Source organism: Urocitellus parryii, chromosome 6 (genome assembly GCF_045843805.1).
Source record: "Urocitellus parryii isolate mUroPar1 chromosome 6, mUroPar1.hap1, whole genome shotgun sequence".
NCBI classification, from domain to species: Eukaryota; Metazoa; Chordata; class Mammalia; order Rodentia; family Sciuridae; genus Urocitellus; species Urocitellus parryii.
The window spans coordinates 81,741,642-81,763,363 of NC_135536.1; the positions used below are offsets into that span (position 1 = coordinate 81,741,642).

The 21,722-nt window shown below is 40.0% G+C and overlaps 1 protein-coding gene across 1 annotated transcript in view; it reads right to left on the reverse strand.

The window, feature by feature from the left end:
• Ryr3 (ryanodine receptor 3) overlaps nucleotides 1-21,722 on the reverse strand; it is a 364,780-nt gene that overhangs the window by 219,400 nt on the left and 123,658 nt on the right. Inside the window, exons 19-20 of the mRNA XM_026390365.2 lie at nucleotides 13,281-13,473; nucleotides 3,126-3,342 (exon numbers count right to left, since the gene is read on the reverse strand). Coding sequence (XP_026246150.2) covers nucleotides 3,126-3,342; nucleotides 13,281-13,473 — 410 coding nt within the window. The remainder of the gene's footprint in view (nucleotides 1-3,125; nucleotides 3,343-13,280; nucleotides 13,474-21,722) is intronic.

Genomic DNA, 21,722 nt, shown 5'->3' on the forward strand with positions numbered 1-21,722 from the left:
ACATGCCTGGCCTTTCTCACTTCTGTATCACCTGCCTGGCCTCAAGGTCCTAGCTCTATTCTACTTATTATTAGTGTGTCCATTATTAAAATCCTACTATTAAGAAGAATCCTGATTTTTTTTTTGGTGGGGGGTGTGGTTCATGGAGAACATTATTTTTTAGATAAAGTATATCAAATTGGTGATGTATAAAAAGATCATAGAAACTTCATGTCACCCCCATAATTTTTATGCTTTTATGTACCAGTTAAAAAATAAATTAAAAAAGACAAAGCAAAAAGATCATAGAGAAAGGTAGCAATAACACATTTAAAAAATGTGTTATCATCACTATTTGTGTTTCAATTTAAAACATTTAAGAAATTGACGTAATTATGGCAACGTCAAAGTAAGTAGCATGATACTTTGATAAGGAGCAAATGGGGAAGTCATCAGCAAACAATAATCACACATGGATTTTATTAATTAATTAAGGTGATCTATAAAATAAGTGCTCCACAATTGATCACAGCCTGAAAGTGGATTTTCAGGTCAGAGGAACCAGAATGCTCCAACAAAAAGGGAAAAATGTCACTGGTTGAGGAGGAAAGGGACTTCTGCAAACAATGCCAAGTTATAATACCTGGGACAAAGCAATACTAGCTTGACAGCCACCTACTGGGAGTCGAGAGTTTCCAGGGGAGGTGCTGGAAGTTAGGCTCCCTCTCCTTGTGCTCTGCAAGGGACTGGGCAGCACCCAGGCAGCTCTGCAAAGGCCAGGTGGTAAGTGCTCTAGTTAACAATGCCTCACCGTCAAGGGTTAACATGCCCTCGGGAGGCCTGAGGGTGAAATGCCTGAATAGCTTATATTTAACTTCTGCCTTTGACAGTAATTTCAGAGAATGATAGATTCTAAAAAATTACAAGGTCTCACTCAAGGTAATAAATTACACCTTTCCAATGAGAACTTCTCTATTATTTGATTGCCCAGCAACATTTCCCTGGTTACGGTGTCCTCTTGAATTCAGCTTTGTGTCTGGATGTCAGAGTTATTCTGGTTTGTGGCTGTGTCTCTGCTCTGTGATTTCTGAATCTTCAATCTTGCATGTTTGGAGAACTCTTCTCATTCTCAGGCAACCTTCCTCCTCTCCCTCATCAAAATGCTCCCTTACGTTTTGGTTCTCTGAGCCAGTTCTTCTAGGAACCCCAAGTTTTTGCTTACTAGCAGGAGAGGCAACCAGGAGTGCAGTAACTCACTCTCTTCCTTCTCCCTGTGTAGGCATGACTGCCCTACCCTGTTCACAGAGTTCCTTTGAACTTGAGCCCTCAACTTTTTGTCTGCAAGGGGTCCAGAATATGCCACAGAGGCATAAGGTTTATTTTGAATTGAAAACGTTTGGCCAACAACTGATGCAGGAAGGGACTTTTTCCAAATTCCCATCATCTGCTTAAAAAAAGAGCTTCCCCAAAGAATCCAATTGTTCCTTCCCAGGGAAGACTGATTCTTAGCACCAGAGAAAAGTCAGCACCACACCCAAGCAGACTCTGTCACAAATCTAGTCACATTTCTCTTCTCCTCACCTAGGGACCCATTCATCTATCTCTCCCCAGAATCATCTGTTTTCCAGGGAGTACCCTTATATTTTATTTACATTTTATTCTCCCCCTAATAAAATGGCATCTAATTTCTAAATGCTAATCTCCTTCCTGAGTCCCCTTTGTGAACTCTCTATTAAGAGATTAAAATTTATCTTTTTCTCTTGCTGTTCTGAAAGTCTTTGTTTAATTTGCAGGTATCAGTTATAAAAGGTAGGAGGGTAGAAGAGAAGCTTTTCCTTCACAACATATGAAAAATACAGGAACCAGACTTTCCAAATCCTAGGATCATCTCTAGCGCACCAACTCCTCTGAGTTTCCTTTCAGCTCCTCTCTATATTTGAGGGGCCATATCGACTGTAAACAGACAGAGAAATCCTGCTTTTCTATTTTATGGGAATTCATGATCACTAGCCACAGGAGGTAAGAAACAAACTCATGCACACAGAGATACAGATGAAGGTGAGAGGGTCATATGAAGGTCATGGTAAATGCATACTAGAGATGGTCTTCAGGCTGAAAGAGCTATTCTTTATACGAACTATTAGCCCCAAGTGCCTTAGAGGCAAGGTCCCTTTTTTCATTCATTTTCTATAAGACCTAGGATAATGTTTCTAATAGTACTGGTGTGTAGGAAATGATGAAAGCTGTTGCATGCCCCTTGTCATACCCTGTAAATGTCTCTCAAAATGCAGACCCTGAGAGGTTGAGGCTGGAAGATCACAAGTTCCAAGCCAGCCCCGGCAACTTAGCAAGGCTCTAAGCAATTTAGTGAGATTCTTTCTCAAAATAAAATAATTAAAAGGGCTATGGATGTGGATCAGTGGTTAAGAGCCCCTGGGTTCAACCTCTGGTACAAATAATAAATAAATAAAAATTAAAAAAAAATACAGGCCCTGGGCAGAGAAAGAAAATATCCATTTACCAGCTTTCCTATTCCCTCCATATTATCCCATTCTGTTCAGTTTTATTTTTCTGCTTGCCTCCTGCATGTTCCCCTCCTCCAACTGTCCAGCCATGTTGAGAATCTCCATTGCCACCTGTTCCTATTTTTGTGTTTCTGCTTCTAGACCCTTATTCACCTCATTCCTGTTAGATCGCCCCTGGACACTCCACCCCAGTTAAGCCTACTAAAAGCCCTGACTGAATTAGATCTGTTCTGTAGACTCCTAGAAATATTCTAGCCTAAAGGATGTCTCTAGCACTTATTTATGCATACGGTTCATTCTGTATTTATTACATTTGGCCTTTAAAAAAAATAACACATTTGCTTCTCGTGTCTTCAACTTGGCTGTGAATTCTCAGAGAGCACTGGAACATTTCTGCCTATCCATGGTGGAGAACAGTGCCTTGCATGTGGCAAGAGCTTAATATGCTCTTTGATTAAGAAGTCTTTTATCTGTGCACAAAGTAGAAACAAGAATAGTTGTTCACACTGCACAATTCTACAGAATGTATAGTAAGAATGGTTCAAAGACAACACAGAAGAAAGAAGAATTTAATCTCACTTTATCTAAGCGAGTTGCCTCTTGTTAGCAACTTGAACCTACCTGACTGGTGTCTATAGGGCATGGGATAAAAGAAGCTTGAGAGAGGAACTGGGTGGTACCCAACAGATCTCTAACGCCATCAGCATCACGTTTATATTCTTTGACAGGCTCCAATCTCATCTTCTCTTTGGGAAGTAAGGCTTCATAGCAAGGGGCATATCCCGAGGGAGGCAGGAACTTAAACTCCCCATGACGTCCACCCATCAGGAAACGTACTCTGTCATTTGAAGAGAGCAAGAATAGAAGTATCAAAAAATATCCCAGGCCAAAGAAATGAAATTAAAGATTAGATCCCAATCCTTACTTCCTGAATCATTTTGTTGTAAAGTGACTGAATTCAGATTCAGCACAGCAAACATCCTAAAGTAGGTAAGAAGCAGTGGAGGGATAATTGAGTGTGAAGGCAGGGTCCTCAGCTGACCCACATTAGCTATGTTGTTTTTTGGGTACTGGAGATTGAACCCAGAAGCATTTTACCACTGAGACAAATCCCCAGCCCTTTTTATTTACTTTGAGATAGGGTCTTGTTAAATCGCTTAGGGCCTCACTGAATTTGTGAAGTTGATCTTGAACTTGTCATCTTCCTGCCTCAGCCTCTGGAGTCACTGGAACTGCAGACATATGCCACCACACCCAGCTCTCAGCTATGTTCTTACAAATTTATTTATAGATGAAAGCACTAGGTTTTAAAAGCTAACTTTATTCTTACTCTAGTATGTAATTACTGAAGATATTACTACAATATTGAAAAGGATAACAGTGATAATGATGATCAGATTATTCTCTGTAAAGATCACATTAAAATTACACGATGACAACTTCATATTTCCTTGAGGGAAATTACCCACACATCAATTAAAGAAAACATGGTGTAACTATCTAGAGAAAAGAGAAAATTCTTATGTTAATATCCAGGACAAAATATTGAATAACACCAGAATATTAACCACAAATAGCATACTGACAGATGTTATTACATGGAAAGGATGCACTGCAAAGGCTGCAGTTACCTAAAGCAGCCATATGAGGGCGACTCTGAGGTGGTGACTGTAGGGGGCAAGTGTTTGCTCATTAGGATGCTGGTGCCTTTCTCAGGGGCACCATACCCCTGCTGTCATCCAGGCCTGACACTCTAGTCCACCCCAGTAGTCCCTTCTGGGAACTCCCAAGAAAGGGAAAAGAACTCTTCAGGGCTCACAGTAATGACAGGCAGGTCAATTACTGGCACACAGAAGAAATCCAACAGTTCAGTATTCTGGCCAAATTTCAACTCCATATGTATAGCAAACCATAGGGTTAGGGTTAGACTCCAAAGTGTTCCCTGTAAGCTGGAGAAAATAAAAGTGGATGATTTCAAAATGATACATCATATGGTCCTAGATTTGTAACTGCCAACGTAACTTTCACAAATGAATTGCACCCACCTTAAATTGGTGAGGAAATTTGACCATTGATTTAAATAATTGAAAAGTAGCAAGATATATAGCCCTGCAGGTTCAACGATAATTTCACATAGGAAAAAATCAATATACATATAGTGCTTGCAAACAACATTTATTCACTCCTTCCCTCTCTCCATTCATCAAATCTGTACTGAGCCCATACAACTTGCATCTGTCTCTGCCCTGGGGATTCAGCAATGAACACAGTACTCAGTGTCCCTGATGTCACAGGTTTTCTAGAAGACCAATAGGCACAATTGCCGATTAGCAGACAATGTGAGGAAGGAATAGAGGGAGATCTGAAATAACTCAGGGAATGGGGTGGCTGATAGAGAGGGGATCGAGGTAGTCCTCTCTGAGGAGGAGCCATGTGATTAATCTCGAGGGATAAGGAGGACCCAACGAGTTCAAGATGGAGAGGAACAAATGCAGAGGCCCTGGAGTAGATCAGACAACAGAGAGGATGACGGTGTGAGTGAGGGTACCACGGGCCTGACGTCACGAAGTGAAACCTGAGGAGTAGGGTTGTATCAGGCAGAGTGTGGTGAGCCCTGGAAAGGAATTGAGATTTTATTCCAAGTGGGAAGCAGTACATGAATCTTAAGGTGGGGAAATGAAAGATTCTTCTTGTGGCCCTAAATAGGTCTGGGGACCACATAGAAGGCTCTTAGAGTAGTATAGGGAGATGAGGGTGAGGTGGCCCAAGGTGATCCAAGTAGCCAGTTTTGATCTGGAATTAGGATTGTTAGGAACTACAGACACACTGGGTGTGTGAATAGACGGGGATGCTGTATTGGAAGAAGGTTATGGTTTAGCAAAGCTCTCGCAGCAGGACACTTTCCGTTTCCTTTAACCGGAACATTCTGGTAGGAGAGCCTTGTAAGAGTTTCAATATTGACTGTATTACTGTGGTTGTGGACATAGATAATTATGAAACTGGAAAATAAAAATCTCTCCATGTGAGAAACGTCAAGATTTTTCCTCTTCCCAATAAGAACAGATATTTTATACAAATTTTGTAAAATGCTATTTTAAAATTAATTGTAGAAATCACACTAAACCGCCCACTATCCCATTTAAAAATACTAAACAGTGATATAGAATTAAAACCACAATTGTCCCTTGTGAGTGTACCCACATTAAGTGTTATGTAATAGGGCATGATCTATGTGTATTAAGAATATGAACAATGACATTAAAAGGAAACTGAGTCATTAGCCTGCAGTGTTACTAATTTAGTGAACCTTCAGGAAATAATGACTAAGTCTTGAAATTATTTGTTGAGAACTTTCCAATTCAATTACAACATAACAGACTGTGTTACTGACATGCTGAAACCATAGGATAAAATTGGATCTTTTCAAGCAAAGAATTAGTGTGGGAAGCTTTCTGCTGTCTTCTCATTGAGCATCATTCTTTGAGAAGTTGAATGCCTGGGACCTTATATAGCAAGTGTGTTCTGTTACTCACTAGTGTATGGATTCCAAGAACATAAATGGTGTCTCACAAGGACTTCTAGATGGCCTTAATTATTCATGAGCCTTCTTGCCAGTTCTGTTTGGTTTTGAAATGTCTCTTAGGCTTTAAACTTTGCTGGATAGATAACAAATCGAGGCAGGGGGAGTTTTATGAAATATTTAAGGAGAACAATGCTTTGTTTTAATATCCAGTTATTTAAAAGAGAGCAATTATTTGGTTCTAAATCTTCATTCCTCTAACAGCCATGAAAAATTGTGAAATGAAAACTTAACATAGGCAGAAATCAGTGTTTACTGCTTATTGAAGCGTTCATCTTCAAACACCATTATGCTGTGCTTCACTGGGTGGAAGACAAGGTCCTGGATTGCTTTGGAAGTCCTGCCAGACAAGAGCCCTGCTCCCCAGCAGGTGTGACAGAACAGGAGCTGGTCCCAGGTACATCCTCCATCTGGGGCTCATTTCCCAGCTGCCAGGAAAAACCAGCCCAGATCTGGGAAGGGATCTAACACACAACCACTAATACGGGGGTCCCCCCATAGCCATCCTGGGAGGCCCAGAGTTAAGAGGTCCAAAGGAACAACTAGGATAGAATGTGAGTTTGAAGAGAAAAATTAAAAGGAGGAAATAAACGCATGAAACCCACTTAAATTATTGGAACACGTTATTAAAGTGGTTCTCTGAGTTTGGCAGAGGTCCAAAGGCAGACCTATGAATCCATTATTTAGTGGATGCCAAATATTTGCACATCCTTAAGAGAGGTGCTGGTTCAGCTATACAGGACACACCAAAAAATGATGTGTCACAGCCTCAGTCCTCCGCCCACCTCAGACTGATGCAGGGAGGAGTTTGTTTGTAGAGAACTATCTGGAAGAAAGGGAGGAGGTACTTTTCTCCACCTGAAACCAACTGATGAGGGCATCAGGAAAGGATTTACATAGATAATGTCCCCTGGCATTTAGTGAAGGACACACATGCCTAGTGACAAAGTAGAAAGAGCGCTAGGGAGGGCTATATGGCCAACTACCCTCTGTCAGGGGGACACCAGGCACTGGTGTCCCTGAGGGAGTCTGAAGTCCACCATATTGGAAGGGCCTCTGCCCAGAAAGACAAATGGATGGGCTGAGAAAACTGGGGCCGGGAAAGGTGGGCAGGGGGTTGTGGAGGGAGTTTGGTTCCACTCAAGGGAGCAGCCAGCAGGAGTGGTAGGGCCTGTGCCAAAAGAACTGTGGTAGGAACTCATAGCCTGAGGCTAAGGACTTAATGGCTCCCGAAGAGAAAAAGGGAGAGATTGTAATGACTGCCACCTAAAGGTCCCACATGATAAATACAGGACTCCACAGGACGTGCCCACCCCCTTGTCCATCTCCTCTAGCTCTATTTCAGAGGAGTCTGAAAGAGCTGGCTAGCCCAGGGGCAGGCTGACCTCAAGCTGCAGGCAGAGTTGGGTCAGGGCTCAAACCTTAACCAAACAAGACTCTGGGCTTTATAACCAAATAGATGAAATTTTAAAATGACTGAGAAAATTATTCTTATTTCCTAACAGGAACAATAATATGAACAGGAACTACCCCAAAATCCATCCAAGGTCAGAAGTCTAGGGCTTGGATTTACAGAGGAAGAAGGAGAAACCATAAGTTAACCTACTAGTTTACTTCTCTCAAGAAAGTGTTTATCTGGCACTAACTATTTATCCTAACTCTTTGACTCATTTACAAATGGGAATGTATAGTTGGAATGTAAATTTTTCTTCTCTGGGTATTTTCTTCTATTTCTTGGATTCTTTCAAATCTCTCAACATCTAACAAATTTTAAATTCAAAATAAGAGAATTTAAGAACCGAGTTAATCAAAACCAGTTGTCCTTTATCCTCAGATTTTTTTCCTGTATTAATAGATTTAAAAATATTTTTTCACTAATCAGTTTAATCACTTCCATTAAAGCACCTGTGTTAGCTCCTTGAATTCTTCCTATAAGATGTTCCACCTTAGGAAGAAGAGTTTTTTTCTTCCTAGAGTGCTGACAGTAAGTGACAGTGTCCTTAGATTCCTTCACCTCAGAGATGAACAATTGCTTCAGTAGTAGCCTGCTGGGAATAGAGAAGTTTTGGGATGTATAGAGGAAATACCTTGTCTTTTTTTTTTTTTAACACTAATTTTGAAACACAGGGCAAATTACATTGAAAAATTCCCACTAGCATTTTTAATTTCACCTTTTGAGATTTGTGCATTTTTGCTTGCAGATTTGCAAAAAGATGAGAATACCTATTACAAATACCTAGATCTGAAAGATGGACCCATAAATAAGAAAAATTCAGTAAAAATCAAGACAAAATTTTGCTGTGCTCAAAAGAGATTACCGCTTTTCCTTTCTTTGGGCTATAATATTATTCTTCATAGCTCAATGGAGTTACCATAGTCTTATTAGATGTCTTATCACTCTTATCTGCTATGGAATCCTTCCCAGAAGGATAGAGTTACAAAGAAGAGAAGGACACAGGCTGTGATTAAGAGCAGAAAGAATGAGCAAGCTTTTGCTGACCTGAATTTAACTCTTAAGGTCATGATTCATAATTGAATCTTTAGTCTGTATCACTAAGACTGGAGAACAATCTGAGTTATGGATATCCCCACATTCATATTTCTTTTTGGCTAGTGTCTGATGAAAGCCCAGGGCAGTCCAGCCAGTGCTCATCATGTTCTCCGCAGAAGTATATTTATCTCAGCAATAATTTCCACAGCATTGACCACAGCAAGCTGGAAATAGCCAAGCTGCTGGTTACCTGAATTTTAGCCAAGTCCAGTGGATACCAATGGAAAATAAACAGCAACCACAAATACCAACCATTTTTGGATGTTGTTTCTGTAAATTAGAAAGGGATGGATACAGAGTTATGTAAGATGATTACATGGATCTGTGGGGAGTTTATAGCTGTAAAATATATTATGCTATAGTAAATAAATCATCAATTTTTGTAAACTAAAGAACACTCAATTACACTACATACTGTAGCTTTTGCATAATGCTCTGTAATTCATGTCCTGCTGCCATTTGTGGTGACGGTGGGTGAGACCACTGTTTAATAAGGGCTTCCTGGCGTCTAAAGTACCTGACCCTTTGGGGTTGGCTCCAAGGTACATATGGCTCTTCCCAAATTCTGTTCTATGTGGAGTATGGTGGTTATACTGAAGGCCTATTTCACTACTGCCCACAAATGAACCACGTTGAGAAGAAAACTGGAGGCACATTCATAACAGTTAGGAAGGAGAGCACATATCGATTTGTGGATTTTTGTCAGTAATTACTCATGCTGCCTTTGACTTCACTGTAGGTAAATCTAATTGAAAACGATTTTTGCTCTTTGTGTGGCTTTGCTCTTCGATGGCTGCTGGCAGGGACATCCTAATCAGGTATTATTAACAGCATAGTTTGTAATGATAAAAATAATTATAAAAAATTCAAGACTATGACCTCATTAATGATCATTACATAGAAGGAAATGGAACTATGAAAGAAATCTAATTTGGAAGACATACAGAAGTTAAAAACAAATATGAGAAATAATTATGAATGCCTGTATGATAGGTGAACAAGATTCAATCTCTAGGTTGGAATAAAACCTTGCATCTCCCTGGGAGAGATGCTATAAAGCCGACAAGTGTCCTACAGTATTGGGGAAAGCAATTTTAAAAAATCTTATCATTAAACACATTGTTTTTCAGTAAGATTTTTTTAATTAACTTGCAATTAACATCCTGGTTTCTGTTTCTAGTTTTTGGGTAACTGAACTAAAGTAGTACAAAGAGCTTCTGGGTTTCTGTACTGAATTATACTTAACCAGTTGATGTAAGAATAAGTATGGGCTTATTGATCCCAATTGCTCACAAGTAAAAATAAAGCAGCTGGTTACTGTCAACACAGGACCAGAACTGACCTGACCAAGGACATCAAGGGTGGACTGGATGTATTTCAGTCACATGAATTTCCCTACTACCTAAACATTGTGATTCCACTTCTCTTTGAGCCTCATCATGTTGTGAAACCTACAGACAGGAATGCGTCAGAGTTGATGGTTTCCTTAGGGAGAGGAGACTTGAAAAGTATGCCGCATATTCAGGTTGCCCAGACCCTAGTCAACGTATCTGGACTCCTCAGTTTCTTAAATGATCTCAGAATTTATGCCTTATACATGGTTGGACTTTCTCATTTTTCTATTCTTAGAATTTGCCTTTGTGCTATCTGGACAGTCAGAAGACTGCATTGCCTCCTGACCTAGACATAAGATACTAGAAATGTCATCTAGACCTTTACCTACTAAGTGCAATTCTTTGTCAAGGTAAGGTTTCAAAAAAGCCCTACACCCCCTAAAAATTACAGACACAAAAATCCCATCTCACTGTTGTAAGGGGAATAGAAGGATGAGCCAACCATTAAGAATTACTATGTAACCTGCAAGAGCAGATATACTGTTCTTTACACACAAAATGTACAGAAAAGTCCACTAGCCAGCAGTAAAGACCAAGACTCATTCTCCAAAGTTCTGAATTCACTTAAGTAATTTTCTTAGGTGACATACTTGGGTAGTAGGTGTACTATCTTTGAAAATACGTAAAAACCAGTGAGTAGGATGAGGCCAAAACAAACAAAAACAGAAAGGATGCTAATGATGGGTGACAGGTCATCAACTACCCAAGAAAAGTGGTCCTGGGCACCAATGGCTCAGGGTGATTTTGTTTCTCCAGAGAAGACACAGGTCAAGGGTGGGGACCGTGATGCTGCTATGCTGTTAGACTTCTACTTAGTCTCTCTAATCCTGGGGAATGGAGTGGGCAGACGCACAATGGGGCTTACATTGGGTTCCTCCTGACTGCCACAGGCCTCTACTCCAATCCATTTTCTGCTTTAGTGAGCTGTGTGTCCCTGTCTTTCAATAGCACTCCTTGCTTTCAACATGCTCCTCTGTATGTCCAAGAGGATATCATTATGTCCAGCCACATTTAAAAAAAGAGAATTGAGAAGAAATATTCTCAGCAGAGAACACAGACCAAGAACGGCAACTCTTTAGGACATAATGACTTGGGCTGATTTAAGATTCCCGGGCTTGGAGCTATGTCAGCTCTAGTAAAGCCTTACTACAGTGCTATACCATTTGTTATAATAATCTCAAACAATATTAACACTTAATTTCAAAATATATCCATTTTCATGAGTATGTTTATAAATATGCACATGCATATATATAAACATATATATACCTGTCTCAAATTCTGGAGGTTGAATATCGTCTCCAAAAGATAATTCTTCATTCCTAGATCATTTATTTAATGAAACAGAGCCAAATTTTCATCCCCTTGGAAAATAGGCAAACATGTCTTGGTTTACCAGTCCACATGAGTTGCTGAAAATTCCATCACTTGGTACCTGGGATGGTTCCTTTGTGGTCCCAGCTCTAAGCTCCTTTCTCTACAACTCTCCTCCTTCCATGGCCCTGTCCAGTGATTCCCAAGACACTAGTACAATTCTAAGTGTTGATTCCAGTCTCCCATTCAATCAACTGTGATCTCTTTAAAATATAGGAAAGGAGAATGACAATTTTGGGAAAGAAAGGTTACTGTGGAGTCTTGCCTTACAGACATTCAAATGTATAATAAAGCTAAAATAATTAAAATGGCATCCAACTGGTACAAGGAGAGTGGGACAGGGCAGTGAATTCATACCCAGTGAGAGGATATAGAAAAACAGTATGTGTAGTACAAGCCCAATTTAATGTTAAATATTTAAATGCGTATATAAAAGGGTAATTTTATCATCTTTGGGTGGCACAGTTACGGGTTATTGCCATTCCTCTGGTTTAATTTTTACTATTGTAAAGAGTAAAAAGAAAAACTAAATATAAAAATGTAATCACAAATTGGAATATCTAAAGCCAATAGAAAATAGTTTTACAGTCTTAATACATGAAGAATTGTCCAAAAATAAGTATCAGAAAGGCCACCAATACACATTTACCTAAAATACTGGGTTGAAAAAGTACATTAGAACAATAAACCTTAACAATGCTTTGCTATGCTAGTAATTACAGAAATAGAAAATTCAAGCTCTAAGATACAATTGTTCTCAAATTGGGAAGATTAAAAATAACCCTAACAGTAAAGGTTAATGAGGATTCAATCAGTTGGGCATTTCCAAATTTTGCTTTGAATGACATTGTGGGCCCAAACTCTATCTGAAAGCTTTGGAGATGTGTTTCAAACTTAGAATTCTTCAAAGTTTAAAACAGAAAGAAAGTGCACGTAGCATAGGCATATATTATCCAGAGCCTCCAGTCAGGTGAGGGGCACCAATATTTCCACAGTTTAACATATTCACAAGTAGTAGGAGAAATGCAAGACTGGAAAGAGCTTTATTGATGTTAATAGTTTTTCCATAAATGAGTTTAGGTTAGATTTGCTGCAAGATGAACTTATAAACAAATTTATGCTTTTTAGAACTTTTCTGAATTTTGAATTTGTTAAGATATTTGTGTTAATGCAAATTTCCTAAAAATCAATTTGGCCACATAATTTTAATTTTGAACTTTATAAAGTTCATACATTTTTGACCTTCTAGGAGGAATAAAATAGAAACACAAAAAAATGAGTTATGTGCAAAGATGTTCATAGTAATTTCATTTATAACAATACCAATAGAATCGACATCAAAGTATAATAAATGCAATAGCTATATTATGGGACAGCTAAATAAAGAGATTATGTGGCCATAAAAATCATCTTGAGGATACCCAATGACTTAGGAAAAGGATCATTACATATTGTTGAATGACAAGACATAAAACTTTATACTCCATGTGATTGCAATTTGAAAAGTATACATGTTTGTAGATAGAAAAAACACTTGAAGAAAATACACTAAAATGTTAGGAGATTGTAGCTAAGCATAGGAGTCACAGGTGATTTTTACTGTATGACTTGTGTCTTTCGAAGTTTTTGTGACAAGTATGGAATAATTAATAACACAGGATTATCTCAGTATATAATATAAGCCCTGCAATGGGAATGTGTTCAACAAGGGTATAAAAGGAATGACTGGTTGCCTCTTACCCAGCACCACCAATTTCTTGGGGTAATTTGGCTTGTGGGAATGAAGTCCTGAAGGAGATTGCTGGCTCCTTAGTTCCTGAGGGTGATGGGAAAGTGGGATTGTGGCTACTTTCCAAGAAACCACAGTCAGTACTTACTTGACACCTGCTGAAAAGCTCATCACAGGGAAGAAGAGCCCGTCCGTGTTGAAGTTCTCAAACATCCCCTGCACAGGCTGCCCGTTGATGCGGAAAGAGATACTGGGCACTCCAAGGTCAAGGCAGCAGCTCACCACATCATCTGACTTCAGCAGATGCTGGTTGATGGAGGCCACGGCTCTGGGTATCCGGCCTGGTGAGCAAAGAACAGGAAGAAAGCTGCAGAACTTTGGGGCACTTATCAGGCTGGTGAAGCAGCTCAGAGGCTAGTACTGGGAGGTAGGGATGTGTGATGGGCACATAGGAGGTCTGGAGATGCTACTGTATTGGAGATGCAACTTTGTTTTTCCTGTGTGAGATGAGCAATGAGAAATGATCTTCTAATTTGGCCTACAGACAGACACATGCCTGAGACAAGTCTAAGGGGAAGCCCTTAGGCTGCTAAGAATGAAATCTAACATGAACTCTTCCTGCTTGATGCGTACTCCAACTCCGGTGTTGGAAGTATTGGATAGCAGCTTTTGCTGGGTGTAGTAGCTTTCAGAGATAGGAGTGTGTGAATCTGTTTACTCATGAGTGCCCAAAGACCTTGCTTTCTTCTACTTCCTCAAAAAGAAATGGCCACTTTAGCATGGATACAGAAGGCAGCCAAGGGAAGAACTGCAAGGTCATATACTCAGGAAACTGCAGCATAGCTTGATTTTTTTCTTAAAAGAACTTTATTATCTCAGATAAACAGGACACACATTGTCAATTATATTCTGCAGTAGTGATTAATTTTTTTCATCTCTTTCATGAGATGATTTATCACTTCCTGAAGCAGTGATGACCTAAAGTGGTGAGAAGATCTCTCTGCTCTTGTATCTCACACCATCCTATTCTGGAAATTCTAAGAGTAAGTTATCATAATCCTCCCATCCATTCTCCTACCAGGCTTACCATTCCTACGGGGAAGATAGCAATAGTGCGGCAGAAGTCAAGTATCAAAACAGGGTTTCAGGCAAGATAAAAAGATACCTAGTTTCTTGATTACGAAAGTAATAATGTTCATTAAAGTTTGTCATTTATATAGAAAAGTATACAAAAGGGAAAAAATACAACTCTGTAAAATGTTTCTAATACATATGCACTCACATATATCTTTTATCCAAACTGAGATGAGATAGATTTCATATCTTGTTTTTTCTACTAATCTGCGTTCCCCAGGTAGAAGAAGCTGCTAGATCTGCCTGGCAGCATGGGGCAGATACACACTTGGAGAATGAAAGAAAGGTGCACTAGATAAATGGGAAAGGAAAGAGGAAAAGGAATATATGCTGTATTTGCAGAATGGCTGGTTTGCTAAGGTTGGAATGTGTTGATTAGGGATGGAGAGGGAGATGGGGTGCAGCAATAAAGCTGCCCAGCAGGAGAGCCACAGGACACAACGCACTCATTGCATATTGGCCAGTCAGTCTAGCAATGGCCTTACCCTCTGCCCTTGTAACCTCAATACCTTACTTGGCTACTGAGAATGAGGAACAAGTTTCTTATAGTGGAACCTGTGGTAAACATTATTTTAAAACAAAACTAACCCAAACTCGGGGTTTAACATCTTTCCAATTTCTCCATTTGAGGAAACCAAATCCTCCTAGCTCACTGTCTCATGAAACTGGGGTTGTGGCTCAGAGGTAGGGTGCTTGCCTGTATGTGTGAGGCACTGGGTTCAATCCTAAGCACCACATAAAATAGAAATATCGTGTCCACCTATAGCGAAATATTTTTTTAAAGTATGATATTAAAATTCAGCAAAACTTACTATGTTTGTCTTGCTCCTAGGAGTTCTTATTTTCCCACTAAAAACAATCTTACTACATAAAATGTTCTTTCCATTAATTTAAGTTCTAGAAAATATCACTATAGTCCTTTGAACAAATCCTAACAGATCTGTGATTTGGGAAACACCAGGGAATAGCTGAAATGCTACCTTGGCCAAATACCCTTAACAGAATCTAGATTCTTAATGGATAAAAATACCAATTATAAGGTTCTTTACCTTTCTGAGAACCATAAAAACCAGGACAAAACTTCCACTGTGGATTAACAACCCCCTTGCTGTTTTTCCCTATCCTCTCAGAGTTCTCTGTTAGTTTCTGAGCCTCATCCCTGAAAGATAAATATCCCTATTTTCTTGGAGGATGCCCTTCATCTACCAGCAGTGCTTTGATGCCATTGGAAGCTGAATTCTGTGCTTTATTTAGCCTTTCACATGCCATAGCTGCCGGGTGCCTTCCAGAGCAAGGATGGTGAAGGATGTTGCCTCTTACCTTCCTTGTTCTAAGAGGCTGGGTTCCAAGTAGAAGTTTCCTTGGCACATTTGCTCAGATCACTTACTGGCTAACTGAAGTCACAGATAGACTACTTTTAAAGTACCAATTGCAGAGAATACAGAATTAGGACTAAATTTACCAAGAAATTAAAGGGAGACTCTTGATAATTACTGGATAAAAAATATATACTCAGCAAGTGCTTAGAGCAATACAAAGGCAAACCTCTTTGAATAAAAAAGCCTATTTTACATAATATTTATGTTGTGAAAGGTCATCTAATAAATTGTGTTTCATTTTTTAAAATTTTAAGTAGTATGAAAAGTGTGAAACTGGGAAATGAGGAAAATGTAGGATTGTTTTTGCACACTCTGTTCTAGTATTCTGTCCCCATCCAGAATAAAATCTCCACCCTTGTGAGAGTGTTCAAGACTCCAAATGATTTGGAAGGATAATGAAGCCCATATTTACACAAAATGCAGTGGGGGCATGATTGCACATATCTATAATCCCAGCAACTTGGAAGGCTAAGGCAGGAGGAGAGCAAATTCAAGGTCAGTCTCAGCAACTTAATGAAGCCCTAAGCAACTCAGCAAGACTGTCTCAAAATAAAAAATAAAAGGGCTGGGGATGTGGCTCAAGCGGTAGCGCGCTCGCCTGGCATGCGTGCGGTCTGGGTTCGATCCTCAGCACCACATACAAAGATATTGTGTCTGCCGAAAAACTAAAAAATAAATATTAAAAAAAATTCTCTTCTCTCTTAAAAAAAATAAAAAATAAAAAAATAAAAAAGGACTGTGGATGTGGCTTATTGTTAAAGCACCCCTGGGTTCAATTCCAAGTATCTAAATAATCAAGCAAATGAATGAATGAATAAGATGCAGTTCCTTCAAAGTACTCTGTAATGAGGTGGCATTGGGTAGGAGGACCCTTTGAGCCACATAGGGTTGTTGAATTAAATCCCAACTCTATACCTGCTACCTGAACCTGGGCCTATGATTTTATGAGAGGCTCAGTTTCCCCATCTGCCAGGCACAAAGATGCAGAGAAAGAACCTGTAAGACAGTTGTTTTAGAGATTATTGTTATTCCTATGGTTTTGATAAAATGAATAGATTTAATAAAAAATGAAATTGAATGACTGATGTCCTATACACCACTCATAAGGCAGAATAGTGTCGTTACTAAGTGAAGTTTCCAGAACCAGACTGCTTGGGCTCGTGTCCAAGCTGTCACCAGTGATGTAACTTTAGAACATCAACTTGATTTTGTGAATTCTAGTTTCCTTGTCTGTCCTCTGGAAATAATAATGTTACTCCAGAGAACTGCTGGAGTTTCTAATCAATTGCTCCTTATAGAATGACCAGAAGAGTGCCTGCCATGTTGTTACCTATGACAAAGACTATTGTGTTCATTAACCACAGAAATCTTAATTACTAGAGTAACAGTAGAAAAACTTACCAGAACATTGTATGACTATACTTTTTATAATACTTGGAAAAATAACAATATAAAAATTGTAGCATTGAGGGCTTAGTCTAAAAGTTGACTTAAAATCTACTTCCTTTATAAAAAAAAAACATAATGGTAGAAAACTCACACTTCCAAATGGGCTTAATATACTTGATGCTTTTAGAACCAGCAGAAATGTGATGTTTCAGAGTTTTTCTAAGAGCAGCCTCAACTGCTTGTTTGTGTATTAAGAACTGAATAATCCTAGAGAACATCCACCGAGAGCCCAGGGAGTCTTGCCAATCTGAAGAAGAAACGTGCCCCGATTTAAAGGCTCAGGCCCATGTGAAGGGCCCAGGAGCTTGAAAAAGTCAAATGAAACCCAGTGCTATCATCTGGATCTTAAATGTTCCCTAGGAGTCTGTGTGTGAAAGGCTTGGTCCCCAGTGTTGTGCTCGTGGGAGGTGGTGAAACCTTTGAGATTGTTCTGGTTTGGATCAGGAATACCCCTCAAAGGCTCATGGGAAGGCTTGGTCCCAATACAATAATGTCTAGAGGTGGGGATTTTGGAAAATGTTTGGATTATGAGGGCTTTTGACCTCATCAGTGAATTAATCCACAATCAGATTAATAATTTGTTGACATTCGTGGAAAGTGGTGGAAACTAAGTGGTAGAATCTAGTTAGGTGGGGTGGGCCCTTGAGCCCACTGCCAAGAGCTGAGCAGTTCCTCTGCCCTGCCCTTCTGCCTCACCTCAGGCTCAAAGCAATAGAGCCAACTGACCTTGGATGAAAACCTGTGAAACCATGAGCCAAAATAAATATTTCCTCCTTTAAGTGGTTTTCCTCAGGTATTTTGCCCAGCAAGAAAAAGCTTATTAATACAGTAGGAGGTCTGTAGGGACATGTTCTTGGGGAGATTGTGGAGCCCTGGTCTTCCCTTTTCTTTTGTTTCCTGGTGAGGTGACCAGTTTTATTCCTCTATGTGCTCCTGCCATGATATACTGTTTTTCCACAGGTGCTAAGCAACAGGGCCATCTGATCATATACGGAAACCTCCAAGACTGAACCAAAACAAGCCTCGGAGTTCATTATCAGGTATGTGACTAATGCACCTTTTAAAATAAAGGCAAAACCCACTTAATCATATGCTGCCTATCATCAGATTAATCCAAGGATATATGACTACATGATTTAATCTCTTCTGTAGATAACTGGAAGCTGTGGTACTCCACATTTCCATAGCTCCAGGTATTGCAGATTTGACTTTGTAACATAAACACAAATATTTAGGCATTTAGAAGGAGAAAGGGGCCAAAGACACAAAAAAATGCTGCCATTCTAGAGACATTCCTCAGATCTCCACACAGCACTGGGGTAGGAAAGGTCTGAGTTATACTGAGCTAAGTTTTCATAGACAAACCAACAGCCTGGGGCTCATCTTGGTAGGGAGATAGGTAACATGATTCCCTTGTGCAAATCTGACTTCAGAGATAAGACTGACTGACTCATCAAGAAAATTTAACTCATCAGGAAACACAGCTTTACTCCATCCATTTACTTCTAAATCAGTTACATCTTGGAAAGATGAATTCCTCTGCTCACTCCAATTCTGCAGGGGAAAAGGGGGTTAACAGGGAAGGACAGGCATGCCTTCCTTAGCAGGTTAGCAGTCACATACTGTAGGCTGCTCTGAGCTGAATTCACTTCCAACTGTTCTTTCCAAGGCCACATGGAGGCTATTCTCAGGAGAGAAAAGTGATGCTATCACAAAATAGTCATTCCTCCACAAGGAGATCACAGGGCTGTGCTGGCCCAGGATTCCACAGGCTTTGGGAAGTGGTCAAGAAGGGGCCGTTTCCCCAGATGATGTCTGAAAGTGACTTCAGAGGCTTCCATGGCTGCTCTTCCCGGTATAGGAAAAAAGCTCACGTGTGCTCAGGACTCCACTGTGAACTTCTCCAATTCAGCATGGGCCTCGGGTTCTGAACTGGTCTTGAAGTAACTGGGACTCTGGAGTTGGTCTTTACAACTCCAGTGGACTTTACAGAGATGAGGGAGGGAAACTGTATTCATTGGGTATCTACGATGTGTCAGAGACTTATCTCACTGAAATTTTATAAAGCCATGTTATCGTCACTGCTTTTTTTTTTTTTTCCTTCTTCTTAAGCCAAGGTCTCATTGTATTGCCCAGGCTAGTCTTGAACTCCTAGGTTCAGGTGATCCACCTCAGCTTCCTAAATAGCTGGGATTACAGGTGCATACCACCCTGTCAAGCTCTATCTTCACCTTAACTGAAGAAACTGGGTCTTTGAGAAGTAATTTGCTAGTGTTAAAAAATCGGTATGTGGCAAAGTTAGGATTCGAACCCGGGCCTAAACCCAAAGTCAGTTTTTCTTGAACTCTTTCCATTGACAAAGCATTAGAAGAACTGCAATTCTTTCCAAATACTGCAACATCTGTTGTTCTTTAATAAGTATGTTAAAGACCAGTTCAAGGCAGTGGCTTAATTTATGCACAGAGACATCTTTAAAGTTAATGGGCCTGGGCATTTAAATCTTGAGGAAAAGAAGAAAAATCATCACGACCAGCTTCCAAACTCTCTCCCTAATCACCTTCCTTTCCTTCCTACAGCAAGTGGCAGTGCCATTTCCATTCCATTTCTTCATCAGACAATTACCCTTTCATCAGAGAGTCTGGAATTCACTGCTGTGCTGGTGGGAGTCATTAACAGAAGCCTTATTTCTTCAGCAGGAGCACATGCTGACATATTTACCTGCTGTGCCTTCTGCAAGATATAGGTTTCAGTGCTGGCTGGAGAAGTCAGAATGATGCCCAAACTCAGAAACTTTGTTTTTTAGTGACAATGAAAAGCATAAATCTTGTAGACACTCGTTTCCTCATAACTCATCAGATACTAGAATCTAAGGGATGAATTCCCTTGAATATACCTTTACGACACTATATTACCAAGTGTGTGTAATGTTCAGAGCTACAGTGAGCAGCTCAATTAACAGACCTCTTTCCTCTTCCCCAAACACACAGAGCCACTGCGGATGATGATGAACATGGGTCCAGAGCACCTGGTTTGCTTGACTTCAGAGGTGACAGAATAGAAGGTGGAGGGGGACAATTGTACATTTTAGGAATGATAAACAATCAGGATGTTCAGTCCTTAAATGCACAGACAGCAGCACTTAATTGACACATCACTGCTGGGTTCTCTGCCTGCTCATTGATGCAGTCATTCCTCAGATGTCTACCAATGGATACAGGGATTGAGGAAGTACCCTATGCAGTGTTGTAAAGTCTGGAAAAGGCTAAGTAAATTTTCTTCCTTTGAGAAAGATTAGCTTCTTTTTGAGACAGGGTCCAGTCTGTTTCATCCAAGGGTCTAGGAGTGCCCCATATTTCCCTAACCCAGCTCCATGCAGAGTCCTTCTCAGGTGTTATATGGTTCCAGAGAACACTAAGTTAGGGTGACGAGGTGGCAGGATTTGAGTAGCAATTTACAGGCAGGGTAGAAATGATTTCACTAGTCAAAACCATTCATTCCCTCACAAACAATCCTACTAGGGGCTGCTGATGTGGTGGACATATCCCAAATCACTTCCCCAGATGGATTTTCATTGATTTTTTGTTCTGGGGATTGTACCCAGGGGCACTCAACCACTGAGTCACATTCCCCACCTTTTTTTTTTTATCATTATTTTGAGACAAAGTCTTGCTAAGTTGTTTAGGGCCTCGTTAAGTTGCTGAGGTTGGCTTTGAGCTTGTGATCCTCCTGCCTCAGCCTCCCAAGTTGCTGGAATTATAGGTGTGCACCACAGCGCCTAGCCCCAGAGAGCTTTCTGAGAACCTTATGACAGCTAATTAAAAAGGCAAATGGTTTCTTCTGTACAGTCACAGGCTCGGTGCTTCCACAAGAGACTATGAGAACCAAGAAGGGAAGGTATAGCTTCCACAGAGACCAAGGATGAGAGAGCAATATTTTCCCTTTACCCAATACCCTGCCATTTTGCATTTGCTTTCTTCTGGATCACAGTGTTCCCTTGGACATGCAGAATAATCAGACTTTCTCATTATTTCCTCCAAATGATCCAGGATAAATAAATGTTCCTACAAGTTTATGACATTCCTGAAAGTTTTAAAATGCTTAAACTGGATATAAAACAGCACAAAAAATAACAAAAATCCCATACTAACTGCAAACCATTCAACTACAATAAGCATGCCGCAAGGATCTGAGCTGCCATCATTGACGTCAGGCAGTTAGGTTTTAAGGCTAAAAACCAAGGGAAGAAGGAAAATAGGGTTGGCTACATGGTTCTGAATACAAAAGAGCACACAGTACACAGGCTTGTCTTGTAGAGATCAACTTTTCCTTCGTACTAGATTTAAGGAAGAATGTGTGTCATGGTTCCTTAATGTAAGAAGAACACAGCACAATGTTTACATGAGTGATTCCAATAAGGGACACAATGTCTCCAACTCTAGTTTTGCAAAAGATACAGAAAAGACATGCTTTGGACAATGGACAGGGGAGGTGGACTCTTACTTTGGGCCAAAACCTGAGAGTCTTGCATTTTTACCCAGGTAGAACCAATCTGTTCTTCCATAGGTACCAGCCATGGATGCTTTTGGGGAAAGCATCAATACTAATCTAAGGAAAGGAAGCTTTGAGTA